Below are 17,756 nucleotides of genomic sequence, written 5' to 3' on the forward strand. Positions count from 1 at the left end.
GAACCCGAACCACCAAAAAAGAAAATCAATCTTCTGCTGGTGGCATCTGACTCAGATGACGAAAATGAACATGTGTCAGTCCGCACTGCTCTGGATCATTATTGAGCAGAACCCATCATCAGCATGGACATATGTCCTCTGAAATGGTGGTCGAAGCATGAAGGTACATATGAATCTTTACTGCATCTGGCACATAAATATCTTGCCATGCGAATGCCTGTTCTCACTTTCAGGTGACATTGTAAACAAGAAGCAGGCAACATTGTCTCCTGCTAATGTAAACAAGCTTATTTGTCTTAGCTGAACAAGAAGTAGGACTGAGTGGACTTGTAGGCTCTGACGTTTTACATTGTTTTATTTTTGAATGCAGGTTTTTTGTACAGAATTCTATATTTGTAAGTTCAACTTTCATAATAAAGAGATTGCACTACAGTACTTGTATTAGATGAATTGAAAAATACTATTTCTTTTGTTTTTTATAGTGCAAATATTAGCAATCCAAAATAAATACAAAGTGAGCGCTGTACACTTTCTATTCTGTGTTGTAACTAAAATCAATATATTTGAAAATATAGAAAACATCCAAAATATTTAAATAAATGGTATTCTCTTATTGTAAACAGCACGATTAATTGTGCAGTTAATTGCAATTAATTTTTTTAATCACTTGACAGCCCTAGTTTTCAGGATTTTCTCTGAAATCAGCAGAGCTAGACACTTCCCTTTTTAGGCATGAAATCTGAGATTTTCCTGCAGTCTCTTGATTCCAGAAGCTGGAGCTTTAAGAAACTAACCAGATGTTGTGAGCCTTGTGATAAAACCAGAAGAGCTGGCAACACTGCAGCTTCTGGCTGTGCCTCAGGGGTCAGTGGGGCACCATGGCCGTTTACCAGAGGCAAGAAGCAGCCAGCTCTCACTGCCAGCCAGCTGACAGAATGTATTCCTCCCACCAGTGCTGAATTCATTAAGTGCAGAATATTTTGCCCCCACGCCCCATGAAATGTCCTTTCGGATTGGCACTCACCTACGCTGAAAAGGGACACACTAATTCAAATAAAGATGTGGATAAAATTAAAGAAGAAAATAGTCAATTGAGATCCTACCTACCCGCCTCTGGTCAGTTTCACCCTGTCTTAAACACAGATACCTGATGCATTGCTAGCTACTCAGTCCACCATCTGCATTGCCAAGCCATGGCACCAGGGATTCAGAACAGAACAGCTGACATAACTTTACAGATGGACGGCAGGAGTCCAGTCAGGATGTTGCCGAATAAAGCTGTTCCTTAGATGGAATCTTCTCCCCATCCTCCATGATAATACAGGTTTTCCACCGTGGTCCTTGCTCTCATTGGAGTTACAGGTACTGGTGAGATTTGAACATTAGACAGCAGGTGGAGCCATTGCACCTCTGTTGGTCCCTCAGTCTGAGCAGAAGTGTGTGTGTGTGTGTGTGCGTGTGTGTGTGTGTGTGTGTGTGTGTTTCTCTGGTGTTGCAACATGTCCTTGAAAACTCTGCAACTGCCCAGAAGGAAAATAAAAGGAAACCAAGATGAACCCAGGCGTTAGCTCTGTGCCGTCCTCGCCTTTGGCGCCTTTAGTTGTTGCTTTCGGGACAGTTCGCAATTGTTCGGGGCATCCAGCCACCTCGCATTCCCACAAAGATCCAGGAAGGGGGCGGATTCCAGGGCATAAGAGAGTTACCCAGATCTAAGGGAACAAACCAAAGGCACAGAGTTAGGATGGGGTCTGGGATTGGCAGTGACCCACAAAGCGATTCGTTATCTACGTAGGGCCCAAGGTGGGCTCTATGCTTGCCAGACAGAAGGAGATAGTGTTCCTAATCAGAGCAGCTTAAGGGCTCAGTGGGCATGTGGCTTTGCCCTCCTCACCCTCACTCGCCGTGAGATGCCCCACCCCAGTTATTTATACCTGAAGGCCCTGACAGGTGTTGGGGGCCCCATGGTTCTGGATGCTGCACAGACACAGCATAATAGACAGTCCCTGCCCCAGAACACTCCCGGACTGAACAGACCCAGCAGGCAAAGGCCAGAGGGGAGGGACGAGGATTATCCACACTCTACAGAGGGGGAATTGAGGCGGAGAGATTCAGGGACAGGAGTCCTTGACAGAGGTGGTCACTGAACCCAGCTCACTGGTCTCACCACAAGGCGTCCCCCGTTCCCGGGGCGCTGATGCCCTCGCAATGTAAGAGAGACTCTCAGTTTTCATCCCCAATCCATTTCCAGCCCTTTTCCTCAGGGGCACGGTGGGGGGCGGGGAGAGCTGGAGTTTGTGACTGGCCACTGCCTCTCCATGCTGCTCATCCTTGCAGCCGCTGGGACAAACAGGGTTCCCCATCCCCTGATCACAGCACAGGGGAGGCTACAATCTCCCTCCCTTCCTGGTGGCTGCATACTGCTGAGTCGACCCCTCTGCTAACCAGCCAGTGCAGCTCGAGAGCCAAAGCTTTGCAGGGGAGAGGCAGCTCCCCGCAGCAGATTGGGGCCTGCTCGTCTACACTGAACAGCTGGGCTGGCGTAGCTCTGTCAGTGAGGAGTGTGACAAAATCACACTGTCCAGAGCTGCGCCCATGCCACCAAAAAACCCCGTGCAGATGCTGCTGTGTCAGCAACTGGCCTTGTGCTGGTGGAGCTTCTTTTGTGTGGTCTGAGCTCTGGGGCGACCGCACTCTGGTGACTGTATAAGCCGCATCCCCATGGGGAGGGTTTGCCAGCCTAGCCCCGTGTCGGTATGACTAGACACCAAACCTTCTGCAGTGTAGACAAGACCAAAAAGCTCCTGACTCAGAACCAGGAAACGGAGCCTTTCTGGGAGCTTAGAGAAGTCACTTTCCACGCCTGTTTCCCCCACCTGATGGTGAAAGATGGTTACTTCGCTGTATTGTAACTGTTCTTTGAGATGTGGGTGCAGCCATGCCCCACGCCCGGGGCACCAAAGCTGGAGACTTGCCTAGCAGTACTCCAGGGGGCAGCTCTCACTCCTCGCCCCGCAGTCCATCCCAGGGCTGCATAAGGGGGGTGCTGCCCGACCTCCCTCAGTTCCTTCACATCGAAATCCCCAGCTGGAGACTCTTAACGCAGAGGGGTCCAAGGTGGGTCAGGGAACATGTCTGCACTCACATCTCGAAGAACCACCATTACGATACAGACCCATAACTGCCTTTTCTCCTTCGAGTGGTTGCAGACGGGTGTTCCACTCAGGCGACTCATCGGCAGTTCCAGCAGGGGTGGGCTCGGAGTGGATCTGTGGAGTGAGTGCATAACTGCCTTCCAAAGTTTGCATCGGATCTCGAGGCCGTGTCGACAGCATCATGTCTAGCGAAAGTACGCAGAGAAGCCCTGCAGATATTGCTAATAAATGCAGCCAATGTCACCTTAGCACTCACTGAATGAACTCGCAATGACTGCAGAGGTGGGCGGCATTTGAGCTACTTCATAAGCCGAGGTAATGCAGCAGTTACCCACTGGAAATACTCTGCATGGAGACTTGTTGTCCCTTAATCTGCAGAGTAGGACAGTGGCTCTCAACTTTTACAGATGACTGCACCCCTTTTAGTGGCCTGATTTGTCTGGCCTACCCTCAAGTATCATCTCTCCTAAAAGCTACTTGCTAACAAAATGAGACATAAAAATAAAAACGTCACAGCACACTGTTGCTGAAAAATTGCGGACTTACTCATTTTTACCAGATAATTATAAAATAAATCAGTTTCAATATAAATATTATACTTACCTTGCAGTGTATCATACATAGAGCAGTATAAAGCCATTGTCTGAAGGAAGTTTTAGTTTGTACTGACTTTTTATGTAGACTGTTGTAAAACTAGGCAACTCTCTAGCTGAGTTTATGGACTCCCTGGAAGGCCTCTGCATACCCCCGGGGTCCACATACCTCTGGTTGTGAACCACTGGCAAAGGAGATAAAAAGGTGAGGTGATGAATGAAACAGCTTAGTCCTTTCTAAATAAAATGCCAAGCACTGCCTGACATCTAAGTTATGTAGACACTTCTCTTCTGCACTTGAATGTGATTTGGGAAAAAAAATAGAGGTAAGTAAATAACCTGATTACTGTGAAACTAAGATATGACTTTGGACTAAAATTTCGAGTGTGATCTTAAAACCACCTTGTTCTTGAAGAATTGAATGTGTGGAGGATCTGCCACTAAGGCCTGCAACTCACTAACTCTTCCTGCGGCTGTTATAGCCACAAGGAAGGCCATCTTCTGAGAGAGGCACGCCCATGAACAAGTTGCTATCAGCTGGGACAATGGACCCATCAGCACTGCCAGGATCGTGTTAAGGTCCCGCAATGGGACCGTTTCTTTCATCAGTGGAAAAAGGGTGAGGTCCTGTCTTTTATTGGACCGACTTCTGTTGGGGAGAGAGACAAGCTTTCAAATTTACGCACAGCTCTTCTTCAAGTCACTCTGTGTAAACTCAAAAGCTTCTCTCTCTCTCCAACAGAAGTTAGTCCAACAAAAGATATTTCTTCACCCATCTTGTCTTTCTAATATCCCGGGACCAACACTGCTACATCAACACTGCATACAACTGGTGGAAAAAGACAGCTAATACCTTTAAAACATGCTCACCACCATAGAGTTTGAGAATTCCTTGCATGGGAGGATGGAAAGCCAAGAGCGCCTCCAAGTGAAACTTCAGGGATCTTGGACTGAGGCCTGACGATTTCAAATGCAGCATCTACTTCAAAAGGTCCTGAATCCGCAGGAATATAGGCTGGATTTGCTTGGACTAATGAGACCACCTGCCCACAAATAGCTGGGGCATAGATACGACAATGACAACAGACTGCCTAGCCGCATTTGACTAAAAGTAGGTTCAGAAGGCTTCCTCCTCCGTGATGTGTGCCTGCCTCGCAGTGTAGGACGGCTGACAGAAATATAGCTGAGGACGACGTTGCTGCTGTTGTTGCTGTTGGTTCCCAGAATGCCATCTCTTTGCAGCCTGGATATCAATTCTCGATGAGCACAGAGCGACTCAGGAACCTTTGAAAGAGTGTCATGGCTCATCAATTTTCTCTGAGGGTAAGAGGTGACCATCAAACAAGTCCTCTATGCTTTGCTGGGTCTCAGGCAATACACCAGAGTTTTGTAACCATGACATTCTTCACATCGTTACAGCCAAGGCCACGAACCTGGATGAAGAATCCACCATAGCCAGGCCGGATATCTTGGCCACTAAATAACATTCCATAATGAAGGATTTGAACCCCTTCCTGGAGGATTCTGGTAACTTGTCCACAACTTTGTATATAGTGTCTCAGTTCACAAAATCGTATTTTGATAACAGACCCTGCTGGTTTTCAATGCGCATCGGCAAGGAGGAAGTCGAGTAGACCTTTCTCCGCATCAGATCTAGCTTTTTGGATTCTTTTTCCTTAGCACAGATTTATATCCGCCCTGTTTCACTCAATCATTTGCTGCTGTCACAACCAGGGAATTTGGAGCTGGGTGGGTGAAAAAGGATTCAAAGCCTTGCATTGGCACATAACATCTCTTCTTATGACTGCAATAAAGTGTACAAAGTTCTTTAAACAACTGCGATTCAAAAGCCGGTCCCTGATCTGTCAGCATGTTCCCTGGGTACCACACAGCTTTACAGAATGTGTCCAGAAGACCTGAGCCGTAGTCTCCACTGACAAATCCTCCACAGGAATTGCCACCACAAATGTTGTGTAATGATCATTCATGACAAGCACACAGGTAATTCCAATTTTAAATGATCTAACATCACCATTACTATCAGTAGCATGCAAGGAGGTTCTATCAAAACTACCAGCTTTGTTTTTCAAGTTACATATTTCATATTTCTGACACCACTGTACAATGTCCTCCTTCATCCTAATCCAATAGAACCTCTTTCTCAAGTTCGGTTCTGTCTCTTTAACTCCAAAATGTCCAAACGCATTATGATAAGCTTCTAATACCGTCCTTACACTCTGTCTGGGCAAGACAATCTGTATCGTCTCCTCCTTAGAGTTAGAATCTATAACCTTCCCTACCAATCTCCCATTCTCTTGGAGATATTTTTGTTGTCTCTGCAGTTTCACTACCTTAGCTGGTAACTTTTCCCAGCAATCAACCATCAGCACTCGATCTTTTCTTAGATGCCTTCTTAATTCTTGTGTTACCAGACTCCATAACTGAATCTCCTTCTGTAGATCTTGCCATATGTCAAGTCCTATCTCTTCATTCCCAACCACAGGATTAGCAATAAACCTGTACCTCTCGATAGGAACATTCAGAAACAGAGGTATTTCCAAATCCTCCTTTTCATCTGAGTCTTCATTTATAATCGCCTTTGATGGCAGCCTAGACAATACATCAGCATTCACATTAATACTGGACAGTCAGTATTTGATGGTGAAGTTATAATTGACCAGACAAGAAGCCCACGGTTGTTCCAATGCCCCTAATTTGCCAGTTTGCAAATATGTCGATGAGTTGTTATCTGTAAACATTTCAAATGACCTTGCTGTAAAATAATGCGGAAACTTTCCCATTACTGCCCAGGCTAATTCCAAGAATTCCAATCTGAGTGAACTGCATTTCTCATCATTTCTTTGAGATCCCTTTAAGCTCCAGCTTGTGTTAGCAGTCGCTCACTCCCTACCATCTTGCTCCTGAGCAAGGGGGGGCTCCCTATCCTTTGCTGCTGGCATCTATATACACTAGTCTAGATGGTAGTTTATAAACTGGATATGCCAGGATGGGGCTAAGGATGGAGAGATTTCGATTCTTCAAATGTTGCTTGGCACTCTGCTCTCCATTTTACCTGGGCAGCTTTAGAAATGTTCTTATCTCCAATGTTTCTTATCAATCCAGGTAATGGTAGAGCAACTTTAGCTAAGTCCTTAATAAATCAACAATATTCATCAACAAATCGTTAAGAACTACCAGATGTCTTGTACCGTGGCAGGTATTGGCCACTCCTCTGTCATTCTCTGTTTCTCTGTATCAGGAGCGACCCCTGCCACAGACACTGTGTGTCCCAAATCGTTCACATTTTGTTTTAGAAAATGATGTTTTGAAGGTTTTACTTTTAATCCATCCTGTGTGAATCTATCAAACACCACATCCAAGTGTTGCAAACGTCCCTCAAAGGATTTTGAATACACAGTGATGTCATGGAGACACAGTAAAATGGTATCAAAGTTCTCAGAGTCTTGACAATGCTCCACCCATCTCTGCAAAGTCTCTGGAACATGACAGAGTCCTTCTTGTAAATTCATGAAGTCCCATGGGTGTCACAAAGGTGGTTTTTTTCTTGATCTTCTGGTGCCACTGGAATTGGCCAGTATCCACTTGCTAAACTGATAGTAAAGAAGAAACTTGCTGACTTTCATGCCACTAAGGAATCTTCCGTTCTAGATATAGGTGTCCTTATGGGTGACCTGATTCAATTTTCAGTACAGTGTAATCTACACAAAAGCACATGCATCCGACGAAGTGGGTATTCACTCATGAAGGCTCATGCTCCAAAACGTCTTGCTGCTTTCAGAAAAGCACAGTTTCCCTTCTTTTGTCTGAACTAGCACAATGGGCACAGCCCATGGACGATGACGCTCTTTTATTACATTAGCTTCCAACATCTCTTTTATCATTTCCTTCACCAGCCGATACAGAGCTAGAGCAACTGGTTGAAATCAGCCCTAACTGGAGGATGTCCTCCTGTGGGCACAGTGTGCTGTATCTGGGTGGCCCACTCAAAATCCAAAAGATGTTGCAAGGAAGCTATTCCATGTTCCTTAATCATTTGCACTAACCTTTCTACCTGCTCCGCAGATGCTGAAGGCATTCCCAAGTCTACTTCCTTCGTCCATACGTATGGATCTATCTCACCATCCTGGATCACTGTCTGCAGATGTCCCACTTCCCCAAACTGTTCATCGCGTACTAAATTGTCTTCCCAACCTATGCGTACCAGACGCCCAACCACCTGATTTCGATATAGTGTCACAGGTCTGACCACACAATTCAGTATCCTAATTGGTACTAATCCTTTTTCCATTGCCACTGTTGTAGGATCTCCCTTCTTTACCCCACCAAGGTTCCAGTAAAGAAATAAAACCAACTTTTGTTTTACAAATTAGGAACGTTTCCACATTTGGGTGCAGCTCGATGGGATTCAGATTTGCTGTTCTCACTTTCCCAAACTCGTCTTATTGACTGGCAAAGTTTTCATATCTTTCTTATACTGCACGTCGAATCATATTCTGCTGGACCTTCTTGTTATGACTGGGGAGCTGCTGCTCTGATCCTAATACTTGAAACAACTCCCATAACTGTTGCAGTAGCTCATACCTATGACTACTGGCGGTAAATAATCACTGTTGACATTGCTAATGAAAATACCCTGATCTGGATATTTAGAAGTTCCAATCTGAGCTTCAGCTTCCATTTAGCTTGCACATGAGACACCCAAACCACTTCCTGCTACCGATTTCACCCTGTTCTTGGTAGTCAACAACCCCTCTTGAGTCCAATGTTTCCTAAAATGTCAGTTCTGCAAGGTGGTGACTTGAGACCCGGTATTTAGCAAGGCCCACATTTCTATCCAATTAATCTTAACCAACAGCGTTGGGCACCTTCCCACAGCAGTAGTTTGCCCTTTAATGTCATTCGGGTCTGTCCTCTGTCTCCCTGATATCTGACCCCCAGTCCACGACACTTTGTGATTAAAGCCTCAGCATTAGTATTCTCAGACACGCATCACCTTTCCACATGTTCCACCTCACTGCATCTTCTGCAAATAGGATTGCCATCATGACCAAACTAACCAGTTGTCGTATGCCCTGTGTTCCTGCTCCTTGTGACCCACTGGATGACAAACTCTGGCTTAAACTAACACTGTAACTATTACTAGGGTGACCAGGTGTCCAGTTTTTGACTGGAACGCTCGGTTGAAATAGGATGCTGGCGGCTCCAGTAAGCACTTCTGACCGGGCTTTTAAAAGTCCGGTTTGCAGTGCTAAGGAGCTAAGGCAGGCTAGTGCCTACCTCTTCTGGCTCTGCACTGTGCCCTGGAAGCATCCAGCAGGTCCGGCTCCTAGGTGGGGGAGGGCACAGGACTTTGCATGCTGTCCTTGCTCCAAGCACCAGCTCTGCACTCCCATTGGCTGGGAACCATGGCCAATGGGAACTGTGGGTGTGGTGCATGCGGGTGAGGGCAGCACGCAGAACTGCCTGCCGTGCCTCCACCTAGGAGCTGGACCTACTGGCTCCTTCCGGGGTGCAGCGTGGAGTCAGGACAGACAGGAAGTCTGCCTTAGCCCCATTGTGCCACTGACCAGGAGCTGCCCAAGGTAAGCCTGCACCCCAACCCCGAGCCCCAACCCCCTGCTACAGTCCTGAACCCCCCCATCCATAGCCCCCTACTGCATCCCAAACACCTCATTCCCTGCCCCATCCCAGATCCTGCACCCCCAGATGGAGCCCTCAGCCCCCCTGCACTCCAACCCCCTGCCCCATCGCATCAGTGTGGCTGGTGAGGGAAGGTGCAGGACACTCACATCTTTAAGAACACAAGACTGTTCAGAAAGCTGCAAGAAGAGCCATTCTTCCCTGACCGATAGATTACCATTGGTGATACTGATATGCCAATCGTGATTCTGGAGCCATACACTGGCCACCTTGACAGCACCAAGGGAATATTCAACTACTGGCTTAGCAGATGCAGAATTGCAGTTGAATGTGCTCTTGGTAGATTGATGGGACGCTGGTGGTGTTCACTCACTTTTTTGGATCTCCAAGAGAAAAACATCCCATGCCTGTTGTGTCCTGAATAATATCTATGAGGCAAATGGGGAAAAACTACCACCAAGGTTGAGGTGGAGAAGATGTCTCTGACTTTGAAAGCCAGACACCAGGGTCATTAGAAGAGCTCAACATGGAGCTATTCAGGTGAGGAAACAGTATGTTAATGGTCAGCCACAGGAGCATTCTCTGCTGGAGTTTCTCTGGGAGCTTTGGGTACTGCTAGGAATTGTGTAGGGCTGGGTGTACATTTATAAATATGACTAGATGTTTTCCCAAAGCTATGAATTCTGTGGTGCTTGGTGTGGATTTACAAGTGCCATTTGCTTTGACAATCACTATGTATTTGGCAATATTTGTTATGAAATAATAAAGATAATTTGATTCTCCAAAAATAGAACATTATTGAGTGAGGGAAAACAGCGTGGAAAATCAATGTGCACAAAAAACCCAGAGGCAATGTCATACAAAATTTTTAACAAGCTTAATGGGGTGAACATTTAAAACTAGAAAGGCAGTAAACATTTATGTCCATCTGAGTAACAAATGTAGGCCATTGTGGCTACACAGCTGTGGTTCTTGCAGGTCACTGTATGTGAAGCTGTGGTTTTCCTAGCTGTATCCCAGTACTGAGTGGTAGGAGTAAGGTTGTGCCCTACTATGCCATCGTTGGGGAGTGTAGGGAGCAGTGTGTGACCATGTGTGACCCTGGAGTTCTCCAAGGACTGCAAAGGGTGTGGAGTCCAGGATTTCTGGATCTGTAGGTCAACCAGGGTCTGCAGCATTTAGGTTTGCTGCCTGAGAAGACCCATTATGTCCTGGTGCATCTCCTTCTCCTTTTCCAGCTGGGAGTCCTGGACCTTTCTCCTGTCCTTTCTACTTTTTTCCAGGCTGCTGGTCATATTGGCCCTCCAACCTCATGGTGTAATGTAGCACTGGCTTGCAGGATCTCACAGAACATGTCACAAATCCTCTTCTTTCTCCTCTCAGAGTCAAGCGTTCTGAGGGCATGGAGTGAGCACCACCAGCAGCTGCTGATTAAAATCGACAGATGTACCTCTGAATATACAGTCACAAGGATAATGGAAAGATAAGTTTCAAAACTCCCTTCCCTTATTCCCATAAACACTTTGAACAAGAAAAGCTTATTGATGCTTCAGAGCATCTTGGCACAGCCTCACAGTCCAGCCCCAGCTATGGTGAGTACAACCTGCCCGAGACGATAGGGGAAGAGGAAAAGGATTTTCTATTGCATGAAGATATGAAATTTCAGTCCCTATTTCATGGGATGAGCATGGGCCAATGGCACTGATCACTGGCACTGTTTTCCACACATGGTGGGGATTCCAGCTGATGTCTCACTCCTGAGGACCACAGCTGCTGCTGGTGTCCCAAAGCCGCCTGGGCCCATATGCCACTAGCCTGTTTATAGCAATGAAACCAGTCAAACTCATCTCAGAGTGGTGCAGGAAAGTGTCCTACTGCAGAGGAAGAAACAGGGCAGCCATCCCTAGAAACCTTCGGGAGGGGATTGCAGAGTGCCTCCAGGGGAGCTCCATCGAGATCTCTCAGGAGGATAAAAGGGTCATACATAAACCGACTGCTTTGCCTGCCCCCTATATCTGCCTTTCCCAAGAGGGGAATGAAAAGCAGATGTTAACTCTCCCTCTGTTTGCTGTATCTCCAGCCTTTCTCATATGGGTAAAACACTGGTTCGGGTGCTGCCATCTTTACATTTAAAGATTGCAAGGGAAAATGCATGCACACACTTACCTGAGACCCCCCGCTCCCCTTCAGCAGGCTCGTCTGCGTTTGCCTGCTCAGACTGGCTGGACTGTGGTGGAGTCTCAAATAGGTTCTGGCTTGCAGCATGGCTGGAGATCCCCACCTCATCTCCCCATCCTTGCTCCTCATTGTTCACTCCAGAGATCTCTGTTTCGGGCTCCTCTGCAGTGGCCTGGTGTGGTCTCTGCCAAGTACGGCATGCGGTTCTTTGTAAGAGCACTAGGTCTGTGGCTCAGGACCAGATCAATTGTTGGCCTTCTCGACTTTGGGGTAGGCCTGCCACAGCTCCTTCGCTTTCACGTGGCACTGCTGCTGGTCCCTGTCGTACCCCTTCTCCTGCATTCCCCGAGCAATCTGCTCATAGAAGTCCACGTTTCTATGGCTGGTTCATTGCTGGGCCTGCTCAGCCTCTTCCCACAGGCCCAGGAGAGCCAACATCTCCTGTCTGCTCCAGTGTGTCTGAACCGTATAACCAGTGTGCTCGGTCGGACAGTTGCACACAACAAGAGAGAGCTGCTAAGTGCGCGTGCCAAGGTGGGAATCAGGAAAAAGGCATTTCAAAAATACGTGGGGTGTTTTAAGTGGGGGGAATGGCTTCTTGTCTCTGGGACCCCTGGGCAGAGGAGTTTAAAACTGTGACCAGAGCAGTCACTTTGCAGGGATGGTCTAGATAATACTTAGTCCTGCCTTGAGTGCAGGGGACTGGACAAAATGACCTCTCGAGGTCCCTTCCAGTCCTCTGATTCTATGATTGTGGGACAGCTGCTGGAGGACTGTTAGGATTGACACAGTCATGCAGTGTCTACACTCGTACTGTGCCAAGCTCAGTAGTCGACCATGCCATTCAGGGGTGGTTTTACTCTGCTGGTGGAATGGGGCATTTACATCAGCCAGAGACAAATCTGAACATAGACACGTGCGTGAATAGGTCGACACAAGGCGACTTACGTCGCCCTAACTCTGGAGTGTAGACCAGGCCTAAGTAGAAACAATTCTCCTACAAAAGGTGATGTGCAGTGTTGGGGAATCATATGGGGAAAGCAGCTTCCTAGAGGAGAGAGAAGTTCATCAAAGTGGAGCTTGCCACAGCCAGCAGGTTTGTCTTTTTTTTTTTCCCCCCACCTTATTTAAAATGCTCTGGCTGCTGAACAACTTTCTTTGCTCTGTTTTTTATTACTGTTTCACCTGTCTGGAAACAGGAACTGCAGGCACTTTGATAAATGGATGGAAGGGTCAGCTCACTGTCTCACTCTCGCTCTGTAAGTGCCTCTGGGTCTGACCACGAAATGTTGTTTTGTGACTTCTTACAGCACAACTCCACCATAAATCACAGCAGCTATCCCAATACTGCCTGCAGCAACAGGGCAATGGATGTGTGTGTCTCGGTATGTGTGTGTGAGCTGGAGACAAAGACTTCTGCTATGTGACACATGGAGACAAAGACACATACACACACACACACACACCCTGAGACACACATGCACCCTCATCCCACATATCCACAATACACCCACAGGCCCATCGCAGGGAGTCACATAGAAACAGGCGCACACAGACATCCAGGGACACATGCACAACTTCCTCTTAGTTACATACTGTGGCAAATTGCCGGTACTGTTATGCTGGGTCTCACGCTTTCTCTTCTTTGGGGAAGGTTCAGGGCCCCATTGCTTGCCTCTGAACCGGTATTTTAATTACCCCACTAGTGTCCTTGAGGAGGGGAGTGGAGAGGGAGGGACCTGGGCCTGCCCACTTCTCCAGGTCCCAACCCAGGGGCCCTGAGGTTTGTGGTGAACCTCTTGAACTAGAGGTTCCTTCCTCATGGCTACTTCCCTCTCCTGCCCTTCAGCTTGTGTGTGTGTCTCTGTGTGGTGTCTCTGTGTCACCGTGTGTGTGTGTGGGGGGGTGTATCTGAATCACTGTGTGTGTTATCTTTGTCACTGTGTGTGTGTGGTGTATCTATGTCGTGTGTGTGTGTGTCTCTGTGTAGTGTATCTGTGTCATTGTGTGTGTGTGTGTATCTGTGTGGTGTATCTGTGTCACTGTGTGTGTGTGTGTGTGTGTTTGTGGTGTGTATCTGAATCACTGTGTGTGTTATCTTTGTCACTGTGTGTGTGTGGTGTATCTATGTCATTGTGTGTGTGTGTGTGTATCTCTGTGTAGTGTATCTGTGTCACCGTGTGTGTGTGTGTCTCTGTGTGGTGTATCTGTGTCAGTGTGTGTGTGTGTGTGTTTGTGGGGTGTATCTGAATCAGTGTGTGTGTTATCTTTGTCACTGTGTGTGTGTGGTGTATCTATGTCATTGTGTGTGTGTGTGTGTCTCTGTGTAGTGTAGCTGTGTTATTGTGTGTGTGTGTCATTGTGTGTGTGTGTGTGTGTGAGTCTCAGTGTATGTCAGCCTGTCTCTCGGTCACAGTGTGTGTCCATGTCTCAGGGTACGTCTGTACAGCAAAAGCTGTGCGTGGCCTCGCCTGTTGGCGCTTGCTTGGTGTGGGTCACACTGGGTAGGCAATCAAAGATCTGCAGCCCGAGTCTCGGAGCCCAGGTCAATTGACAAGGCTCGAGCTGTGGGGCTAAACGGTGCAGTGTAAACGCTCAGGCTCGAGCTGCCACCTGGGCTCTGAGACCCACCCCCCATGCAGAGCCTGGCTCCAGCCTGAGATTGAATATCCACATTGCAGTTAGACGGCCCTGCAGCCCGAACCCCGGGAGCCCCCGTCAGCCGACCCAGGCCAGCCGCAGCTGTTCTGTGGGTCTCTTATTGCCATGCAGATATACCCAAGAGCAGTGAGGTGTGCAGCTTGGGCTAGCAAGGGGAATACGTACCAGGCTCTGTGCTGGGCTTGCAGCGCTGCCTTCCGTGCTAGCGTTCCCTGCGCAGGCTGCATTCAGGCTAGCGCAGCCAGGCCAGCCTGTGCCCAGCACGGGGGCCACCACGCTGCGTTGGAGGCAATACCTCGCCCCCTGCTCAGTGGCACCAGCCCCTCCTCTCCACTAGCACAGCGCTTCCCCGTCCTCCCTCGGGCGGGGGCTCAGCGTGTAGAGCAGGGGATCCTTACGGGCTGAACGTGTCAATGAGTTCAGTGTGTGGCGCTCTTTGAATATCAGGCCCGCATGAGCTCTGTGCCCGTTGGCGTGGGGGTGCAGCTTAGCTGGTGTGCGCCCGTGTGTAGCAGGGTCTGACTGCCCAGTGGGGAAGCAGGTTGAGTGCTTGTGCAGCACCCCGAGGAGACCCTGCGCTCCTGGCTCACACCCCGCTGCCTGCTGGGGCTCAGGAACATGTGCAGCGGGGCGGCTGCTGCGGACCTGGGAGGGGCAGGACCACCAGAGAGCAGGGATTGTGCTCGGCAGCCTGTGGGCTCGCTAGGAGCCGCCCGGGGTAGGCACAGTGGCTCATTTCCCATCAGATCAGGAGAGTGCCCTGGCGTAAGCCGCCACGGGGAATGGCCTGTGGATGGAGCGGGAGAAAGAAAGACAGGCCGTGGCAACAGGGCAAACGCAGCTTCTGTACTTCTCTAAGGCTCCATGTGGAAGTGCTCCCACACTGCTGCCTTTAATCCAATTATGGCTAATTGGTAACTACATAAGGAGCTTTAATTTCACAGGCTATTAAGGTAGCCTCTGTTTGCCTGCAGGATCTCCCCAGATTCATTTTGCCTTAATAATCCATGGGGACCCCATTTACCAGACCTGCTTGGTGGAAAGTGAATTAAGTGAGGCTCGTAACTTTCATGTGTTGCATCTGGAGGGAGCTGAGATGTTCTCATTAAAAAGACAGGCGCTTCACCACCCAGCCCCCTCTCCCCCCGCACTTCCCTCTGTGCTGTTGGAAGCACGTCAGAGAGCCAGACGGTAGCAGCTGCTGCAGGGTTTCTAGGTGATCAGGGTAGAGCACTTCAAATAGCAGGGCCACAAGCCCCCAGCCTCTCTCCAGGCTGTATGTTTTGCAAGACCCTATAGCCGTGTACTGACCCGCTCGCCCAGTACAGCTGGCTCTGTCTGGGGTATTCCACACTGCGCTTAGCGAGCCAGCAAGGAGGTGAAATCTGACCTTCGGCAACCTCACCGAAGGCTTGTAAGTGGATGAGTGGGGACAGCATTCCCTCTAGGAACAGAATCTGCTCCAGAATGCATATGCTGCCTCCAGCATTTGGGGTTCTCAAACCTCACGCTTCAGGGTATCAGCGTAGCCCCTGGAGGAGTCAGGAAAGATTCCCCACCAGCCCTCCAGGTGCAGCATTGTAAAACTGGCAAGGTGCATTTATGGGGCCTGGGGAATAGAGCCAAGGGGGTGTCAGCTCCCTTTGAAGCATTGGGGTATGACTGTAGGATGGCAGAGAGCCTGGACTGCTGGCCTGATCTGCACAGCACGAAGAGGATGTTGGACTGGATGTGCAGGGGTTTGGGGTGCTGCAGAGGCCCAGGAGAATAGCCTACCCCTGGCAAAAGCCACACCCCCTGCCTCAGCTCCTCTGGACAGCAGCACCGCCTCCTCTGTGACTGGCCTTTCCCCAGCTGCCAGCCGGGATGATGTGCATTAGGAAAGATGTGGACAAACTGGAGAGAGTCCAGAGGAGAGCAACAAAACTGATACAAGATTTAGAAAACCCGACCTGCGAGGAAGGATTAAAAAAACCAGGCATGTTTAGTGTGGAGAAAAGAAGACTGAAGGGGAACCTGATAAGTCTTCAAATAGGTTAAGGGCTGCTATAAAGAGGATGGGGATCAATTGTTCAGATAGCGCATGAAGTCATGGGCTTTAATCTGCAGCCAGGGAGATTTAGGTTAGGTCATAGGGAAAGCGTTTAGCTGTAAGGAGAGGGGAGCTCTGGAACAGCCTGCCAAGGGAGGTCGTGGAATCCCCGTCATGGGAGATTTTTAAGACCAGGCTGGACAAACCCCTGTCAGGGAGGGTCTGGGTTTACTTGGCCCTGTATCAGCACAGGGGGCTGGACTAGGTGAGTTCTCGAGGTCCCTTCCAGCCCCCCCTTTCTGTGAGTCTGTGATTTCCTTGCACAACGCCATGTGGGATGTACAGGTCTTCGTGGATCCTCTAATGGCTGGGCCATATAAGTGGTTTACGAGCCTGTTGATGCTTCCGGGTAACAGCGCTATCCTGTAGCTCCAGCAAGAAGAGTTTCTGCCTTTAGCTCTAAAGGTCACAAATCCAGTTCCCGCTATTGATCCAGGTAGGGCTGGACTCACAGCCTGCACCAGCCCAGTAGCTAAGAGCACCCAGGCCAGATGTCACTTGGTGGTAGTTCAGAGACCAACCCAGAGGCAGAAGGTGTTTGTGTGCTGATCACTGCGTCCTAGCAGCTCTGTGCTTTGAGCTCATGCTTTGAAGGTGCCACTTGAAACATCCCCTGTCTGCTTTCCTGCTTTGATGCTTTGTCACTCTGGGTGCAGCGAGGATGGGCGAGGACATCCGCTGGCGTGCAGTGAAAGAAGAACCCTCCAGCACTCTGCCTTGAGCAATCTGTCTCAGTAAAGGCCCTTCCCAGAGACCAAAAGCAGAATTAAACTGCTCCCCTCATCAGGCGCTCAGATTTATGGAGATTCTGGTTACACTGCACTGTCTGCTAACCAGATTATAAATGGGAACTAACAATTTTATTATAGCATAACTTTCCTCTGCATTACAGTCCTCACCACCCAGCCGCACATCATTAATGCAAATCCAGAGCCACTCAGACTGAACTGAGAAGGCCCCAGTGTGCTTTAGTTTATTCTTGGCTGTATACGTATGTCGCACATTTACAGCATGTATCATTTTACGCACAGCTCTAGATCTGTTCCCAGTGCTCTCTAGTGCTGCTGTACCTGGGAGAGAGCATAGTTCAGTGGTTACAGTAGGGGATGGGGAGTCAAGACTCCTGAGTTTCAGACCTGGCTCCATCCTTGACTCATTGGGCAAGTCACAGCCCTTCTCTTGCCTCAGTTTCCCCCTCTGTGAACTAAGGGTCATGATAGTTCTTCAGCTCGCAGGATGGTCTGTGGTGCTGTGGCCCATAGCCTGCAATAGCTCTGTGAGTGTAGTGTTCATCTACACCCATGGGAATCCTGCCTGGGAACTGAGGGCAGGATCTACTGTAGGGGCTGTAGTGGGAAGAGAGCCTGAGACATAAGCCCTTGGCCTGAGGTCTGAGCTAAATGAGTCAAAACCTTGCTG

General features: G+C 48.8%; 1 protein-coding gene across 1 annotated transcript in view; it reads right to left on the minus strand.

The window, feature by feature from the left end:
- Positions 1–352: 352 nt before the first annotated feature.
- The window catches only part of NKAIN1 (sodium/potassium transporting ATPase interacting 1), a 215,372-nt gene continuing 197,968 nt past the window's right edge, over positions 353–17,756 (minus strand). Inside the window, exon 7 of the mRNA XM_050932379.1 lies at positions 353–1,709. Coding sequence (XP_050788336.1) covers positions 1,700–1,709 — 10 coding nt within the window. The 3' untranslated portion in view covers positions 353–1,699. The remainder of the gene's footprint in view (positions 1,710–17,756) is intronic.

The sequence above is a fragment of the Gopherus flavomarginatus genome, chromosome 22, assembly GCF_025201925.1.
Source record: "Gopherus flavomarginatus isolate rGopFla2 chromosome 22, rGopFla2.mat.asm, whole genome shotgun sequence".
In the NCBI taxonomy this organism is placed as follows: domain Eukaryota; kingdom Metazoa; phylum Chordata; order Testudines; family Testudinidae; genus Gopherus; species Gopherus flavomarginatus.